Raw genomic sequence first — 20,079 nt, 5'->3', positions numbered from 1 at the left:
TTGAGCACGTTCTGTGTGTCAGGCTTTGGGGTGGGCATTGAGTGGAGAGTGCTGAGCAAATCAAAGACCCACTCCTCAGTGAGCTCAGACTGGTACAGGAGATAAAGCAGCAACCAAGTAACCTAACAAAGAAATAATCCATAGGGAGTGTTTGGGTAAAGAATAACTGGTGGGGGAGTGCTCTGTACATAGAGTGGTCAACAAGGAGGTATCATTTAGAATTCCCTCTAGTAACCGAAGAGGCCAGACACAAAGAGAGTGAAGGCAAGAACATACAAAGGTCTGAAGCAAGAAGAGCCTTAAAGGGCTGGAAGGAAGCCCCAGGTGGCCAGAGCCGCGTTATCAATGGGGAAGCTGAGTCAGACCAGGTGGGAGAGGTGAATGGAGAAGAAATCCCCCACCGCATGATAGGCCATGATCACAGGTCTGAGTCTAACGTGAAGCATAAGTGGAAGCCAGGGAAAGATTTTTGGCAAAGGAGCAACATGAGCTGATTTACATTTTTAAAAAAATCACCAGAATTACATTTCCCAATCCCAATATGAGGGTCAATCCTCTGTGTAAAAAACTTGTACGACTCCTGATGAACAGAGAGACCACATGTTCCTGTCTGCTCAAGTGAGCACTGGTTTTTGCCTGTTGTCCTCAGATAGTTATTAACAGTCCCCTCCTTTCAATCTCATAAGAGTCCTACAGACTATAAATTGTATGGTCAAATGAATGATAAGGGGATACAGCAAAACAGTCCTTAGGCTGACATTCTAGGCCCTGCTGAACCTGGTCCCAACTCATCTCTCTTGTTTTCTCACCCATCACACCTCTACCTCATGGTGTTCTGGTCACTCTGAAAAGGAATGCTGGCAGTGTCCTGAATGGACAGGTATTCTCTGCTTACACTCCCGTCTCTTGCTGCATGCTCTGTGACATCTCACTACTACAGCACAGATCCCTGAGGGCCAACCTAAGAAGCCTTTCCAGAACCCAGGCAGAAGGAACGACTTCCTCCTCTGCACTTTGTTCATATCTCCATTATAGCATTTATCACAACTGGGTAATTATTTATGGGTCTCTTTTCCCTGATAGAATGGTAGGTACTTAATGGCAAGGACAGCTCCTCTTCTCATGTGTTTTGGGGTCCTCGCCACCCACCACATGCCTGGTCCATAGCTGGTACTTGATATCTGATTGCCAGAGGAATTATTTAATATAATAGCAACATAAAATACATAGTAAAATAATAAGGCTGAACAACAAGATTTTAAAATTAAGTTATCCACTAAGCTTAAAACATTATTGCCTTCATATCTAGATTATTTTCATTCTCCAACTTCATCTCAATATCTAAGGTAGTCCCATTCATTAGAAAGTGACAATAAACTTTTAGTGAATGACTAGAAGTAAAAAATCTTTATCTTGCCAGAAGAAGAAGTCTAGTTTAGGAAACAATTTCTAAATAACTGTGAAGCCAAAATAAAAGAGAGTGATATAATTACCAAAAGGCAGTTTCACAGACTCACCACTGTCAAACAGTCCTGAATGAATCTTGCTCAGAAGAAGTTTTTGACGTAATTGCAGAACCTCAGCTTCCAAGGCTTCGACTTTCAACCTCCACTTCGACTCCTGCCCAGACACCACCCTCGCCAGGTGCTCCGCGTGCTCTCTGCCGCTTTTGTCTGCTGGCTTTGAGTGAATAATTGCCAAGGCCAGGGCCAGCTTTGAAGTCCTCAAATACGATGCTTGATCATCCATCTTGGCTTTTGTCTCTATTATTTAGTAAGAAAAAAAGTTATAGAAACTCCTTTTAACTTTTGCAGTGCATTTCGTTTGCTCAAAATTGATTTTGCAGAGTAACACTAATTAGTAAGTTTATAATACAAGGTGACACCAAGCAACAGGAAAAATGTTTTCAGGAATTGAAAACAGTATGAAAAAATATGCAGCAGAAAAATGCATACCCATGCATATTAAGAATATTAAGATTCAAAACAGTAGGTTCAGACAATTTGACAAATTCTTGAAGTGAAAAAAATACATAATTCATTTAGTGGTTTCTAACCAGAGGCACACATCAGAATCTCCAGGGGAGCTTTTTAAATAAATAAATAAATATATTTATACACACACACACGCACACACACACAGATCTTCTGCAACTTATGATGGCATTACATCCAGATAAATCCATCATAAGTTGAAAATATCATAAGTCGAAAATGCATTTAATACACTTAGCCTACCTTAAATGTGCTCAGAACACTGACATTAGCCCACAGCTGGGCAAAATCACCTAAAACAAAGCCTATTTTATAATCAAGTGTAATTTCTTGAATACTGTACTGAAAGTGGAAAAAACAATGGTTGTCTGGGTCCAGCATGGTTATAAGTGTGTCTGTTGTTTACCCTCTTGATTGCCGGGCTGACTGGGAGCTCTGGCTCACTGCCACTGCCCAGCATCACAAGAGAATATCATATGCATATCCCTAACCTGGGAAAAGAGCAAAATTCAAAATTCAAAGTACTGTTTCTACTGAATGCATATATATCACTTTCACATCATCATAAAGTCGAAAATTCATAAGTTGAACCACCGAAAATTGGGAACTGTCCACACATATATTTATACATATATCTAATCCCATCCCCCTAAAATTCTGATTCAGCAAATCGGGGATAGGATTGAGCCTTTCCTATTTTGAAAAGAGTCTACTCTATAAGCAGAACCGCTGCTCTGATTATAAAAATCTAAGCCCTTCTCCTCCAACCCATTCTACGAAGTCTTACAGTCACTGCTTCACAACCCTGTGGTCCTTAATGGACCTTCACCCACCATGCCTGTCTTGAACCAGACCCCTCCAATCTATATTGAGAACCATCTTGAAAATATCTGGATCATTTAAATTGCGACTCTGCTCTGATTCTGCACCTCCAAAGATTCCAACCGCGACCACGAGCATACTTTTCCAAACCAACACCACATGACAGTCTGACAGTATGACTGCATTTAGGAGGACAACATGACAGACCATTGCATTCACTGGCTGAGTATCACCACCCCTACTGAAGTATAAGCCCCTTGTGGGCCTTCACAAGGGGGAGCTTTGCACATAAAATGTATTACATAAAAGTTTGTAATGAATAGTTAAAAGTACAATGGTGCAGAAAACTCAGGACCTTTGGTGGCCACACTTATCCTACTAAGAATTTCAAATTCTGCACCCTACATTTCACACTTTATTTCCTTCAATTTCCCAAGCCTGTCCTTCCACCACTGTTGACTCACACTCACACAAACAGATGCATACAGCCCAAGCTCATTCCCATTCACAACTCTGCTCATGAACTTTCCCCAATTGTGAGACCCTGACTCTCACAGCTGCCACGGCCCTGGCTGTGTACCCTTCAAAGAACAGCTCACAGACCACCATATAAAATCTTTTCAGATGTATTCCCACCCACAACAATGTGCACCTATCTGATAGTCTCTAACACTGAAAATATACACTCTAACAGGTAGCATAATGCTGTTTTATTATAATGAGAGATAAACACAAAAATGTGTGTACATATGTTCATCACAGGATTTTTTTATAATTGAAAACTGGGACCAACAATCAAATAGCTAGTAAATGATGGTACGACTATACAAATGAATATTACTTATCCATTAAAAGTTCGATTTTCAGAGATGTTTTTATTAGCATGGGAAGTGTTACTGATACGCTGAGTGGAAAAAAGTGAGGACATGAAGTTATATGTACAGTAGGAACCCAATTATGTAAAAAAAGGAAATACAATAAATATAAATAGGATTTCTAACTACTGTAGAATTACTGGTGATTTTTATTTTGTTATTTATACTCTAAATTTTCCTAATTTTCTGTAATAAACATATATCAAATTATAATCAGAAAAACTTTATAAAGAATAGACTTCCAAAAGCAAAGTACAACTACCATTCAAACTAGTTAGAATTACAGCTGCACGTATTTTACCTTTCGCAGCAACCATGTCACCTGGCTGGTTCACCCTCAGTCCATCATGTCAGTGCCGGGAGCAGCCAATTCTGCCTCTCAGGGCTTCAGGAAAGCTCCCTGTGTGCAGAGGGCAGAGAGACATGCACGGCTCTGCTAAAGAAGTAAGCCTACCATTACATCTAATAGTACCAATAACAATAAAATAAAATAACAATAAAATAACAATAAAAATAACAAGTAACCTACTGACAGTGATTTGGTTAGAAAAGGATCTGACATGCAATTGTGAATGGTGGGAATCCAGGTTAAAAAAAAAAGAAAAGCACTTTATTAGCACAAGAGGACCAAGTCTTCTGGATAATAAACACAGCAAACTCCCTGTCATCTTTTAATTAATTAATTGAGCTGATTAATTAAATGTTCTGATTTTTAACTCATCATATGTGATTTGTTAATAGTCTTAAAACCATGCTGAATATCAGTCAGTAGGAAAAAAGATCGAATTATAAAGTCCTGCTGGATCATAACTATCCCAGGGTCACCTGTCTGAACATTAACCAGAATTGTACCACAAGTGAACAGAAACGATTGCTAATAAAGATGCTGGTACAGGCTTCTACCGTATAAATTACACTCAAAACGCACACAGAACTACAACCTACAACCCAACAGAAGCAGGCTTTTCAAACTGCTTCCTCGAGTTTTGGAGTGAGCGTGTGTGTTTATAAGCATTTTTTGTTTTAGGATAGCTTTCCTATCCTCAAAGTGCCATTTGCAAGGTAAAGATAATTCTATTCCCCCTAAAATTTCATAGGAAAAAAGATGAGCTGCCTAAACATTCTCTCTGTGTAATTGAGGAAAGATCAGTAGTAACTTTCTGAAAGCACTATTTAAATTCAATTCATGCTCAAATAATTATAGTAAATAATTAAAGCAAACATTTAATGTTCCCCAAGAAGGTATTTAGTGTCTGAATCCTTAATAGCAGAAAATATAAAAGTTGAACTTTCCTTTTAGAATAGAGCATTAGTTCAAATGGGCTTTCCTTTTCTTCCCATTTGGGAATAGACCTTACCATAGCAAAGTCCCCCACAGAGCTACAGAAAAATCCAGTCACATTCTCTATGACCCCTGGATTCTCCTTCAGGCAATGCGAGCAGAAACAATTACTCTGCAAAGAGAATTTTGGCAATTTTTATCTGCCCTATTTCTCCTACCCTCATTTTCCCTTACGGAACTTTAATTTGCCAGCAACTAGTCAATTCTCTGGACTGTCAAAACTGTCTTGAATTATAATCACGAATTCTAAAGTTAGTTCATCTCCAAGATCACTGATGAAAATTCTCTGAAGTAGAGTCCGGGACCCCTCCTATATAAGACTGACAGAAGTTTGAATTTGATAACCATTCAGGAGAATATTTTCCTAATATGTATCAAAGACCTTCAAAATATTTATCCCCTTTTGGCCCTAAAATACAAGTTCTAAGATTTTTATCTCAAAGAAATGACCAGAGATACATATAAAACTTCATGCCCCTAGATGATATTATACTGGTGGTCTAGTGGTTAAGATTCAGGGCTTTCACCACCAGGGCCCTTGTTCCTTTCTGGTCAGGGAACCACACCATCCATCTGTCGGCTGTCAGATTGGCAGCTGCGTGTTGCTGTGATGCTGAAAGCTATGCCACCAGTATTTCAAAATACTCACCAGTATGGGTCAGCAGGCTCACCCATAGCAGACAGGTTTCAGTGGAGCTTCCAAACTAGAAAGACTAGGAAGAAGGACCTGGACACCCACTCCCAAAAACAATGGCCATGAAAACCCTCTGAAGAGCAGCGGAACACTGTCTGATAGAGCGCCAGAGGGGAGAGGATGGTGCAAAAAGACCGGGCAGGGTTCCGCTCTGCTGTACACAGGGGCGCTGGAGTCGGAATCGACTCCATGGCACTAACAACAACAAACGATCTTATAGAACTATTTATAATTACCAAAAAAATAAAAAACCCAAAACAAAATCTTTCACTAGCTTGAACATCTAACAATAGAGAGAGATAAATTGTGACATATTATACAAGTGAACTGAAAATGTGTTTGAAAATATTTAAAAGTATGGGAAAATATTTTCGTATGATGTTAACTGCAAATAAAACATAAAACAGTATTTAAATGTAGTAAAATTGGAAATTTGAAAAAAAAGTCCATATATACAGATTGATATATTGATAGATTTAGAGATACAAAGAGGGAGGGAATGAAGGAGAGAAAGAAGAGAGACAGGGAAAGAGGGAAGGAGGAGGAAGACAGACGAGAGTTATTCACCAACTACAAACAATACACTGACCATGAGTTAAGTCAGATTTCATTTTGTTTATACTTTTCTATAGTTTCCGTTTTCCACAATAAACATTATAAAACATATTATATAAGATAGAAAATGTCTTAATACTAATCCTACATAAATATTCCATATTCTATATTTTTCAAAGTAGAAATTATAGGAAAAATGAAGACAGGTGTGAATGCAGCCTCAGAGCTCTATGCCAGTCATTCTGTGGTTGCGATGAGCAGCTTCAGCCCGGAGAGCTCAGCACCTCATCTGAGACATCTTCAACTGTAAAAACACCATCAGTTCAACCACAGCTTGGGAAGGAGAAGAGGATAAGAACGAAATAATAGCACATTAAACATAGTCAGAAATTTTAAACTACCAACGTGTTTTCAGAATTGAGGAAAGCACAGTCAACGGAATGAGAGTTCTGTCTCCCAGGTTCTCTAATCTCCCTTCCTGATCAGCCTTCCCAAATCCACTAAACGCCTGTGGACTTCTGACCATTCCATGTCCACAAGTAGATGCATGCCCCTTCATTCAGATGTGTTTGGTGTTCCTCCTACTAATTCAAAGGACACAGTGGATTTCGGAGATGGGACAGAAAAACTTTCCAACACAGCCAAGCAGCAAGCTACCAGCAACTGTATCCCCAGGGTCACGAGGGCTAACCGGCTCATAGTAAGCACTCTACTAAATAGAATGAGTGAGCGAATGAGTGAGCGAATGAATGAACACATCCATGTAGGCAATGATGGCTACATGACCAGCTCTTAACCCTGGCCCTCATCAGTAAGTCTTTGTCAATTACATGCTCAGGAGAATGGCACTGAAGACAGAATGGACTAGGAGGGGAACTGAATTAGTTAACCTGAAGGTCACACCTCTTTCTCTTCATTCTGTGAAGCATCCTTTCTTGACTACCTCCAAGGAACTCTAAACTCATGCCTTTCTACAGTATACCCTTACATTTTCATCAAAATAATTCTTGAGCAAAAAAAATACAAGAAAGATAGCATCTAGTTCACACACAGGTTTAAGTCAGATAAACTATAAGGGAGAAAGCCAGATTTTACATCATGTGAACCCTACAATACTAAATACTTGTCTTCCCAGGAAAGCAAGAAACTAAACAAGAGTGGCTGAACATTCTCTAAGTCACTGAGATGAATACATTAAGACATATTCCTTCTGAGTACAAGAGGAAGTCCCCATGTACCATGATGGTGGAATGTGCATTTATCAAATATCGGACTGGAGCACAGTAGAGTCCTGGCAATGCCAGACCAGTGAAACGTTACAAGACTTTTCAGATAATTAGTTTCACTAAAGTTTGGACAAGGTCTAACATGCAATTTTTGGATTAGCTCCAGCTGACAAATTCCCTAATTATTGTTATATTTTCATCATATACTGTACTGTGAAGTGCTCAGCAGACTAACAGCATATGAAATTCTACATAAAAGAATCAGGAGCTACTCAAGGTTTCAAATCCCTCCACTTGAATTATTAAGGGGGCCTTTAAAAGCCTTCCCAGCAAAGAGCCTGTGCATGACAAGAGGCTAGTAAAGATAAAAGGATGCTTGCCTTTTTTTTCTTTCTGTTTCATTTCCATCAAAACAGGCCAACTATGAGGTGGCTGGAAGCCTGGTGGCATAGCAGTTGAGTTTGCAGGTTTCACTTCAGCAGGCGGGGTTCACAGGTTCAGGTCCCAGGCACAGACCTACACACGGCTCATCAAGCCATGCTGTGCCAAAGTCCCACATACAAAGTAGAGGAAAATTGGGACAGATGTTAGCTCAGGGACAATCTTCCTCACCATTGGAAGAAAAAAAAAAGGCCAACTATCTACGATTTTCCCCGTGTTGAAAGAGTTAACTAATCATAGATTTTAATTGTCTACAGAATCTTAACACTGTTTTCTTTTTATGCAAACACCCACCCCAGGCGTTTTTATTCCTTGATGCTTATTTTCTGTCATAGGAAAGATTTTCTCTGGATTCTGGCAAGGAATAATGCAGAATTTCACATGGGAAAAATGCACCACACATATTTTATAAGTCAGCAAAAAAGTATGCTGATTCAGAAATGCAGAGTCATATATATGGTACAATCAGCAATCATCTTCCACTATGTAAACCTATAGAAGGAAAGAGGCCCTGATATCTACTATTGACACACATTTTAAAAAATAATTTGGAAGAATTATAGGTGTTTCCTTGTTACACCAGTAACTCACACACTGATGTGCACATAATCCTTATCACGAAAACAAACATATTGTTCTCACAGGGTATATAAAAAAGCCTAATAACCTACATAATTCAAATCCATAAACTCCACAAATTTGGAATCTTTATGAGGCTACACCCTGGAAAGGGGAAAAGTTACATGTCATAAAATGAGGAAGACTATAGGATGAAGCCAGAAAGCAAAGAAACAACCAGATGAGGCAACTGAGAAGGGTTCAGCCAAGCCTAGGAGAGAGGGGAACAGCTGGGTTCTGGGGACCAGCTGAGCCAGGGCCTGAGCTTCAAGGAAAATAGAAGGCTCAAGAAGGAAGATGGCGAGGCACAGAGGCCCCTGGAAAAGGTAAGTGGCCCTATCCAAAGAAGTCCCATTTTGTAAATGACACATTAGGAAACGAGATTTGTCTTCTAACTAATATTACCTAACACGTTCTTAGACTTCACTTCTGTGTACACTTAAGATATGAACTCAAAGAAGCACAAGTAGCCCCATAGAAACTTTTTCTTTAATTAAGGCTCATTTTTAATTCTGAAAAAGTGCCCTAATTCTTGTCTGTCTCCCTCACTTAAATCTCACCAAGGAGACCACCACAAATTTCAGAGAGCAACTGACAATGCTTCACAACTTCTCACATGGCTTCATTTTACAAGTATATCTAATACTTCTTTTACTTTCTACTTAGATTTGCACTTAAAAAAATAGATTAGAGGGGCTGGCCCCGTGGCCGAGTGGTTAGGTTCGCGTGCTCCGCTGCAGGCGGCCCAGTGTTTCGTTAGTTCGAATCCTGGGCGCGGACATGGCACTGCTCGTCAGACCACGCTGAGGCAGCGTCCCACATGCCACAACTAGAAGAAGCCACAGCGAAGAATACACAACTATGTACCGGGGGGCTTTGGGGAGAAAAAGGAAAAAATAGGATCTTTGAAAAAAAAAAAAAAATAGATTAGAGTTCTACTTTTACCAGCCTAAAACAGTCTACTAAAAGAGAGGGATTGTTTCACAAACACTTAAGCACTTTGATTCTAGACATCCTCTAGCACATGATGCCCTTCACCTTTTTGTCCCTTTAAACTCAGCCTCTCAACTTGCTGCAGACAACAAACACACAGAGGCAATATAGCCCTCATTGCAGGAAAGCCATCACTCAGGCCTGGTCCTCATGCTTTCCTCTACAATTGTCTGTTCCTGTCTGCTCCTGCCCAGACTCTCAGCCTAGGTCTAGGCTGTGTATCCTCTGAAATCCAACAGTGACAGACTCACCAACTTTCACATCACAGAAGTTGCAGCCTGTATCCACACAGTGCTCTTCTCCACCAAGAACCTGTCAATTCACAGGATCCATGCTACCTGCCCTCTGCCCCACGGAGTGCCACCACAACCCCTAACCAACTAAGGAATATCAGAAGAAGCTGCAGACCATTCCAAAAGATCAGCACCATATCTTCTAGGGCAACAAAAAACAGCATAATGCACAGGTCCCTTGGCACCAGATGAGGGCATTCAGGGAGGAATTGGTCCGTAGCTTTCCTCCCAACACTGTAACCAGTACCTACCTCCATCCATGTAACAGGAACCATTCCAGGTCAAAAGCATCAGCAATCCTGTGGCCTAACACCTGTCATCTACTTGCCCCAGGCAACTACACCAAACTTCCAAACTCCCCATTACTCCTACCCATCAGAACTTGCCTTCCTGCTGAAAACTTAGATCTGACCAACCTGAGATTACCAACCCAAACGAACTCCCGATAGCCAAGAACTGGCCTTATGATGACATCATGGCCAGGCCTAAACCTTGGTGCCCCTGGAAAGCATAGGCAGAACACAGCAGCTGCACAGGAGTCTTTTTTCTTCAGTAATGTCATTTGCATTAATAATTTCTAGAACCTTTTTTAATGCTATCTTGTGACCATGAAAGAGGGCTTTTATTGACAATAATATCAATCTATTTCATCTTATAAATGGAACACTCAAACAACAGTAACTAGCCTTAGGCTGCATCACTGGTCCAGTTTTACTCCAGGGTAATCAATTAAAGTCATTGGTTTAAAACCACAGGAATTTCCCAAAATAGCTCATGCTATAAAAGAAATGCAGATTGTTAATTCATCATAGTTTCTATGCCTAAATCTATCCTTTCAATTACTATAAGAAAATTGTAAGAATTGGGTTTTACCTCCATACAAATTTTACTGAAATAAAGAAAACAAAGAAAATTATTAATTTACACATACATTGGGTAATTTATCTCAAAAGAAAACTTTTATCTAAATGCTCTACCTAAGTTATTTGATTTGTGTATGAAAGCCTAAATTGCAAACATGTAGACTGAGGTAATTATTTTCAGACAAAGATGGGTTAAAAGTAATTGAAAATGCAAACAACAAACATAAGAAATCTGGAATGGCTATATCAATAGCAGACAAAAGAAACTTCCTGAGAAGAAAATATTACCAGAGATGCAGAGGAACATTTCATAATCATAAGAAAAGGTCAGCTCATCATGCGGATTAACAGTCCTAAATGCATATGCACACAACAGCAATAACAGAGCTTCCAAATACATGATGCAAATATTGAAAGAACTGAAGGGAGAGAGAGAGAAATCCACAGTTACGTGTGAAGATTTTAACCACACTTCTTTCAGTAACTGATAGAATAACTAGACTTTGAATAATAATACTGATGATATAAAAGATTTGAAAAATACCACCAAGCATCTCGAACTGATCAGCATCTGTGCCCATTACACCTTGTAAATGCAGGTGTATACATACTCTTTCCAGGTTCAAACAGGACATTTAACAAGGCAGCTCATGTGCTGGCATAAAACAATTCTCATTCAATTCCAAGACTGAAATCTTACACAACATGTTCTCTTAACCACAAGAAAAACAATTAGAAATGTCTAAGAAATGCCTCAAATATTTGGAAAATAAATAACACATTTTTAAATAAAATAAGGGACAAAAACTTATAAATGTAACATCCAGTATATTTCAAGCTGAATGATAATGAAAACACAACATATCAAAATTTGAAGGAGGAAGCCAAAACAGCTTATAAATAAAAATTTGCAGCTTCAAATACTTATTTTATAAAAGAAGACAGGTTTAAATTCAATGACATATATTTCCACCTTAGAAAATTAAACAAAGAAGCAAATTAAAGCCAAAGGAAGTAGAAGGAAGGATATTTTAAAGATATAATCAGAATACAACTAAATACGAAACAAAGAAAATTAAAAAGGCAAAAGTTACTTTTAAAGAAAGATTAATAAAATTGATAAATGTCTAGAAGGACTTATCAGGAAAAAAGAGAAATTAACATGAATCATACCAAGATCAGGAATAACAGAAGGGATTTCACTATATATCCTCTAGCAATTAAATCAGTAATAAGACAAAATTACGAACAATCTATGCTAATAAATCTGTGAACTTATGATGAAAGGAATGTATTTCTTAAAACAATATACCGACCAACACTAACAAAAGAAGACGAACAATTCTGAGTAGCCCTATACCTATAAAAGAAATTGAATGTCTATTACAAACCTCACCACACTCATTCAAAGATCCCACTCCCATACGGGTTCACTACTGGATGCTAGCAAACGATGAAAGAAGACATTTTACCAAGTTTATACAAAATCTTTCCAAAAATAAAGGAGGGAGGACAGAACAAACCTCACAAACTTTTTGTGAAAAACAGAGAAAGAAGGAACATCACAACTAGTTTTACAATTTGATATGTATATTGGGATAACTCTGATACCAAAATTTATAAAAATATTGCAAGGGAAAAAAATACAAACCAAAATATATAATAAACGCAAATTCAAAAATCCTTTACACAATACCAGCAAAGCAAACCCAGCAATATATAAAAACAATAATCAAAATCACCCAGGAGAGTTTTTCCAAGAATGCAAGATTGGTTTACCACTCAAAAATCAATTGCTGTAATTCAACATATTAACAGAATAAACTATTTAAACAGCAACATATGATCGTCTTAATAGTTTCATGAGAAACATCTGAAAAATTCAAACTGATTCATGATTTAAAAAAAAACCCTTCGTATACCAACAAAAACAAAAAGAGAATATAAGGGAACATAGTACTCACTGTGATAAAGATCTATAAAAATCCACAGAAAACATTATACTTAATAATGAAACACTGAATGCTTAACCCCTAAGACTGGAAACAGGACAAGGATATCCACTCTTTGCATTCCTATTAAATACTTTACTGGAGATAACAGACAGTGGAATACAGAAAGAAATAAAAAGATACATAGATTGAAAAGAAAGAAGTAAAATTCTCCTTCTTAATATACAGCATGAATGTCTATAGAAAACCTTAAGGAATCTTATAACAAATAAACAATTACTAGAATTTATGAGTGAATTTAGCTAGGTCTCAGGACATAAGGTCAATATGCAAAAATCTATATCTATACAAAATCAATTTAACTTAGATTTTTAAAAAACTAATTACAAATTTAACAGTAGTTGTGAAAGACTTCTTAGTTCGAAAACTATAAAGCATTGTCCAATAAAATTAGAGACCTAAATAAATTAAGAGACATACTGTGTTCATGGAATGGAAGACCTAATATTATTAAGATCTTAATTCTCCTCATATTGACCTATATACACAATCCCAATGAAAATTCCAATAAACTTCATTGTAGAACTTGATAAATTAATTCTGAATTTTACACTGAAATAAAATAGCCAAAATAATCTTGAAAAAGAACAAACCTGGAAAAATCAAACTGCTAATATACAGACAAAGCAATCAAGAAAAAGTGGTATGAGAATAAAAACAGATACACAGATAAATGGAATAAAATAGAGTTCAGAACTAGATCCACACTTTTACAGTCAATTCATTTCAACAAAGGCACCATGGTAACTGGAAAAGTAAAGTCTTTTCAACAGATAGTGCTAGAGCAATTAGTTAAATGTATGGAAAAAATGAACAATGTCATCTATTTAGATCTTATATAAAAATTAAATTAAATTTAGTCGAATCATAGACCTAAGTGTAAAAACTGAAATTAGAAGAAAACAGAATGAATTAGGAGATGGGAAAGATTATTTAGAGAAGTCATAAAAAGCACTAATCATTAGAGAAACACTGATAAATTAAACTTCATCAAGATTAAGTCTGCTACTCATCAAAAGACATCACTAAGAAAACGAAAAGCAAAATGACAAACTGGGAGGAAATATTCAATACATATATCTGACAAAGGACTTGGATACAATTCTATGAAGAATTTCTATAAATCATTTAGAAAAAAGACTAACAATCCAACTAAAAAGTGGTCAAAAGACATATGTCATAAAAGAAGCTACAAAAATAGTAACCACATGAAACAGTATTCAACATTATTACTTATTAGAGAAATACAAATTAAAATCACAGTGTGACACCACTTTACACCCACAAAAAGAGCTAAAATTAAGAAGTGTGTGAAGCAACTGGGACTCTCATACACAGCTAGTAGGAATGTAAAATGACATAATCATTTTTGCAAAAGGTTTCACAGTTTCTTAGAAAGTTGAACACACATCTCCCTATAGCCCGGGATATCCACTCTTACTTATTTACCCAAGAGATAGAAAAATATATGTCACAAAAACACTTGTACAAGAATGTCCATAGCAACTTTATTCATAATAGCCCAAAACTGGATATAGCCCATGTATGCATCAATAACAGGATGAATAAACAAATTCTGGTATATCCATACAATGAAACACTAACAAATTTTGGTATATCCAGACAATGAAATACCACCCAGCAATAAAAAGGAATGAACTACGGCCCTACTCAACACCAGGGATGAATCTCAACACTACACTGAGTGAATAATAAAGACTTACACAAAAGGGTACATACTCAAGTGTCCATTTAAATAAAGTTCTAGAACAAACTAATAAATGGTAGAAAAAATAATGTTTTGTCTAGGAGATGGGGAAGGAGATTAACAGGAAAGAAAAATAAAGGGATTTCTAGGGTGATGGTAATGTTCTATATCTTGATACGAGGCTGGGATACACAGGTGTGTTAATTTGTCAGAGCCGCCAATAGTACACCTAATATTTTCCATTTCGTTATACGTAAATTTTACCTCAATAAAATAAGTTCCTAGCAAAGATGGAGTTTAAAAGTACCAGATTTACACTTCACCATAAACAACTAGAAAGCAAAACAAAAAATATAAAACAACAGTTTTCAAACATTGGGCAGAAAGCAGTGCAGGACTATCATTCCTAGAGAAGGGAAACAAGGTGAGCCCCACACTGCGCCAGCTCAGTGTCTGAAGGCAGTTCAGGCCACAACAGGAGGGGGAATCCAACAGAGCCTGAAGGTCTCAGGGAACTGAGATGGGAATTCAGAGGCCAGAGATACAAGAATGGGTCCAGACAGGGTACCAGAGAGGAGAGCACTGTACAGAGCAAGACATCTGCAGAGGGGCTCCCTCAAAATTTTTATGGTTTCCCTCAAAACTTGTGCATGCGTGAAAACAAACTATCAGAAGTCCAGCAGATCCAATGCTTTTCCTTCTGATAGTAAGTAACAAGGGCAAATCCCTTAAAGGAGGAACATGAGGGAAGGTTAAACGAAAGAAAATATCCACTTGCATCCCACTTTGACTACACACGGCTGTTGCTGTGAGAAAAACATGAGAAAGGAAGGCCAAGAAAGGGCAATCCCTGGAAATGTGACTCTTCACGAATGCAGAGAACACAAGGTAGTCCAAAAGGCAACAGTCTTACTGCTTCCTCCTCCTTTATCCCACTTCAGTGGCTCTCACACTTGCACCTGCCTTGGGACCACCTGGAGGGCTCGTTGAACGCGGACTCCCAGGCTCCACCAGCAGAGTTTCTGACTTAGTAGGTCTGGAACTGGCCCGCTAATTTGCATTCCTTATGTGTTCCCTGGTAATCCTGGCATAATTAAATCTGATGAGAGATTTAATTAAAGTCAGAGTACAAAGGATGACACCCTGGGGTCACCCTAACCTCTCGGCTCCCTACCCAAAAGCTCTTAAACTCATATTCAATGGGTCTCTAAGAAAGTGAATGCCTGGAATGTGTAAAGCCGACATCCAACTACATCACCGCTTTACTACAAAGCACCCAAATATCACTTGAGAATCTTATTCAGGGCTTCATTGGGGTTTTTCATCCTCTTCTGAAATCCAGTGGTAGTTTAACTTTTATTATTAATGGTAAATCATTACAACAACTAGAACCATTTCATAGTAAAGCATAGCTGCAATTTATGACTGTGATGATAAAATGAAGATAAAACAAATAATTGATACCATGATGATAGATAAAGAGCCATCAAGAGATAGACCAATGTTTTTAAGGGATCTCTCCATATAAGTCCTTGTACTTGTGAGTGGTTTCAGGAAAGATAAGAAGATTTCAGGAATTCTGGACACTGACAACCCAAGCTGTCAAAGGCAGTTCAGCCACTAAGCTGGATGGCTGATAAGCTCTATCTGGCCTGGCTCAACCATGACTGTCTAACTCAGGCCATTAAATCACTGCTCAACCTAGATCAAACATCAAAAAAGACAAGAAGAGAAGCTTGAAAAGGCCCCCTGCACAGTCATAAGAATGAAACACCTCAGGGTCCTTCCACTGAAACTGTACCCAAAGCCTCTGCTTCTACCCTCATTACAGTTCACAAGAGCCCCTCAGAACCACTCACAGGTACCATGAGCTTCTGTACAGCAATGAATGTGCACGTGTGTGAATGAACACTTTATTGTAAAGGAAAATTTTTTATTAGTAAATACACGGATAACCAGAATTCTGTGAATACTGGTGTTTTTATCCATGGTTTCCCCTCCCTAAATTTTCATTTTATAAATCAAGGTATTGAGTTTGAAGAGAAGATTTATACATTCAGTACTTATGTTACAATAGTGGGCTCTGTTTTGAGTAAACTAGGCAAAAGATACATTAACTGCATGTGAGCTAATTTTGACTCTCAACTTTTTAAAAAATGGCCTTGCTTGATATTTTCATGTTTAGCTTTAAGAAGCACTTTTAAATTAAATTTTATTCCCTCAACATGGAAGACTTCTTAAACTACACATATGATATAAACGATAAAGAGGGGAAAATGACAAATTTTACCACATTAAAATTTCAAAAGTCTGTTCATCAAAAGATACCACAGAAAAGTAAAAACGTAAGCCAGAGCCTAGGCAAAGGTATTTTCAACACACACAGACAATAAAGGATGAATATTTATAGCATCTAAGAATGTCTATAAATCAATAAAGATGATCCATTAGAAAAAATGGGCAAAAGAGATGAACAAGCAAGTCAGAAAAAGTACGAAAATAGTATGCCAATATTTGAAAGGCTGTCACATATATATGCAAAGAGGCATGTTCAAAACTGTTCACACCTTCATTGTAATAAAAATTACAAATAATCTAAATACCTGTTAAAAGAAGAAAGCTAAATAAATTGTGGTATATTTACGCAATCAAATACTATTAAGCAATAAAAAATGAACGAACTAAAGCCATACACATCAAAATGAATGAATTTCATAGTTAAAAGAAAAAAGCAAGAATTAAAAATGCATATGATTTTATATCATTAATATAAAAAGTACTATATATTGCTTAGCAATATAACCACTTGTAGCAAAACTACAAAGAAATGCATGAGGTGATACATTCCAAATGTATCCAAATGTGATAATTCCTTCTGTGGGGAAGGGGGGTGTGAAATCAGAAAGCGGAAGGGTTTCTTCTGGCTTGCAAAGATCCGGTATTTGCTGCAATATTCTTTATGCATTTTTGTATGTCTTAAAATGCAATAACATATATGTATTTTAAAGGTTTTATTTTCTATTGGAATGATTGAATGCTCTTATAAGTGATTTAAAAACAAGGGCCTAAAGATGAGATTTGAATAAAGAATTCACATAGTTAATATAGCCAAGCCCAAGCCACTGCTAAAGGAAGGAAGCATTTACTGTGGATGTGACCAGGAAGGGAGAAAAGCTGTCTTTTCAGAGCTCTGCTCTCTCGCAGCAGAACGCCACCTTTCAGTTCTTCCTAAATACCTCCCTGAACTCTTTCCTCCACATCTACACAGAAAACACCATTAATAAGCTAGTATCACCTGCTTCCACATTTTAGAAGGGATGAGCAATAAATTATATCCGTTGTCAGAAATGACTTGCAACATCAAAGTACACACGCATATTTGAACTATTTTTTAAAGTGCCAAAAAACTCTTACAGATAAACAAGGCTAGAATTTTATTAGGGTGCCATTCATAAAATTCTTATAAGAACCTGCACACTAAAGGAGGTCATGGCAAAAACTTACTGAGCTCTTAAGGCAAAAGCTGAAGTCCACCTCTTCCAGGAAGCCTTCCCTAACCATTTCAGCCCACAGTGATTTCCCCTTTTCTCAACAATTAGGGGAGTACTCATCACCTGAACCACTGATTCTGGCTCTTAACAACGATGCGCTCTTGTCTTTTCTCTCTGGTAGGATTAAGTTCCTGGGGGGTCAGGGGCTACGTCGTGTTCCCCTTTTTCACTCCTCCACCAACACCTCCAAGAGCCAAGAGCGTCTGAGTAAGTAGATATATTCTCATTGAATTGGATAGCAGAAGGACTAAGGCCCAGACTTTAGAACAGAGGGCCTGCAGGCTGAACCCAGCGCTGCCCTTTGCCAGCTGAATGAGAGTAATTTCTGCATCTCGTTTCATCCATAAAACGAAAAATATATTAGTAACATTCTCATAAGATTGTTTTAAAGACTACGATAAATCATGGTTGAAAAGCACATATGACAGTACTTGGCACGTGGTAAGCAATCGAGAATTGTTAGTTATTTTCATTACTACTAGTACTGACTGGTACCACCATTACAGCTAGGCTATTACACTACTATTTATTTGAAGGGGAGAAATGAGTCTTGGAACCACATAATTCCTAATTTTGTGCTCTCCTGCCCAATTTTATTAGTTTAACCATTATATTGACCAATGTCTTCCCTGACACCCAATTAGGAAGCCTGAATCCAAATGCAGTTCTGGTGTAACTAGAAAAAAAATTAGTTAATTCTGTACCCAAATGTTCACTTCCCTAGACAAGGGCATTTGTTTACTTAACAAAAGCTCCTATCATGATGGCTGTTATTAACTAAAGTTTACACTGACCTTTTTCCGTGATGTCCCTAGTGAAATTATTCTGTATCATTCCAATATATCTTATAAATAAAGACATTTTCATACATCTACTACAAATACAGGTTCTTTTAAAACACGCCGCCTCTTCCCATTTAAAACAGAATGTAAATAAGCAATTCATTTGTTCAGTCATTATTCTCCCATGCCAAGGACATTTGCAATGCTTTGGTATTTAGCAATGATAGATTTATAGCATTCTGCTGAAAGCTCCTTTGTGATTAAAATACATTTTACAGCAAATTAAAAATAAGTTTAAATAAGCAGCTGTGGGATTTTTCAGGTACTCTGGCCAAATATGATTCTGCAGATTTAAATTCAGAATAGTTTGGCACAGCACTAAGTGCTGACAGCATCATTGGGTCTGGAGAGAGGTGCAAACACTGAACAAGGAAAAGCATGTGTCAGTAATTCACAGGTCAGGAGTCAGCTCTCCTGAGTAAGGAGAGTGTGTCTCTTTATTTTTTTCTTACATCCCATGACCTTTCTTTGCCGTGAGGAGATTCCTCCCTCTCAGCCCGCCAGTAGATAGATCACCTGTTACAATGAGACGTTCTGCTGACTTCAGTTGTTTTAGTCCATTAAGGACTCAATATGCAAGTCATTAAACCACAAAAGACAGCAATCAGTCTGGAAAATCCTTGCATTCCCAGTAATCTTAACCCGACCATCTCCTTAGAGTAGATGGATGAGCTTTCCTAATCCAACGCTGATAACTCTGTCCAGGCAGGCAACACGTTTTCTAGATCTGCTCATGCTTGGAAGGCCAGCTGAGATCCCAGCCCACCTTGGCCCTACTTAATCTCCTATTTGCAGGGCCTACATACACCTGCATTTCTGCCTCCCTTGCCCTGCTAACACCCCTTCATTCACTAACTCCAAACACGTGTTAATACAGAGTCAGTCCACTAGCTGAGGCTGTGATCAATTTGAGAGAAAGGTCTTGCAGCTGTAACATACACTGTCAATCAAACCAAGATGATGAATAGCTACGGTGAGCGTATAAACAGGAAATTCAATGATTTTTTGTTACTTTAAAATAAACATTTGTATGCAATTACCCAGCAAACTGTGACCTTGAGTCATTAGAAATTGAAGCCAGTGATAAACTACATTTTTCCATTTTAAGCAACATTTGTAATTTGAGAATTGTAGTATTTCACTCCCGGAATCCAGCTCAGATAATAGTTCTGTCAGAAAACACCCTTGCAGCACAAGGAAATTAAGTGACCATTAATTTATGAAATTGAAATACCAAAAGAACAATTCAT

The 20,079-nt window shown here is 37.7% G+C and overlaps 1 protein-coding gene across 5 annotated transcripts in view; it reads right to left on the bottom strand.

The window, feature by feature from the left end:
- Nucleotides 1-20,079, bottom strand: part of MEI4 (meiotic double-stranded break formation protein 4) — a 235,737-nt gene that overhangs the window by 202,568 nt on the left and 13,090 nt on the right. For 3 of the 5 annotated variants that reach the window (XM_008529849.2, XM_070558995.1, XM_070558993.1), the window contains exons 2-3: nucleotides 3,993-4,091; nucleotides 1,518-1,763 (exon numbers count right to left, since the gene is read on the bottom strand). In XM_008529849.2, coding sequence (XP_008528071.1) covers nucleotides 1,518-1,763; nucleotides 3,993-4,008 — 262 coding nt within the window. In that variant the 5' untranslated portion in view covers nucleotides 4,009-4,091. The remainder of the gene's footprint in view (nucleotides 1-1,517; nucleotides 1,764-3,992; nucleotides 4,092-20,079) is intronic. The other 2 variants (XM_008529850.2, XM_070558994.1) reach the window with 1 other exon arrangement.

The sequence above is a fragment of the Equus przewalskii genome, chromosome 9 (genome assembly GCF_037783145.1).
Source record: "Equus przewalskii isolate Varuska chromosome 9, EquPr2, whole genome shotgun sequence".
In the NCBI taxonomy this organism is placed as follows: Eukaryota; Metazoa; Chordata; class Mammalia; order Perissodactyla; family Equidae; genus Equus; species Equus przewalskii.
The sequence above is the reverse complement of the archived record's forward strand: the minus strand, read 5'-3'. Positions and strand labels throughout refer to the sequence as shown.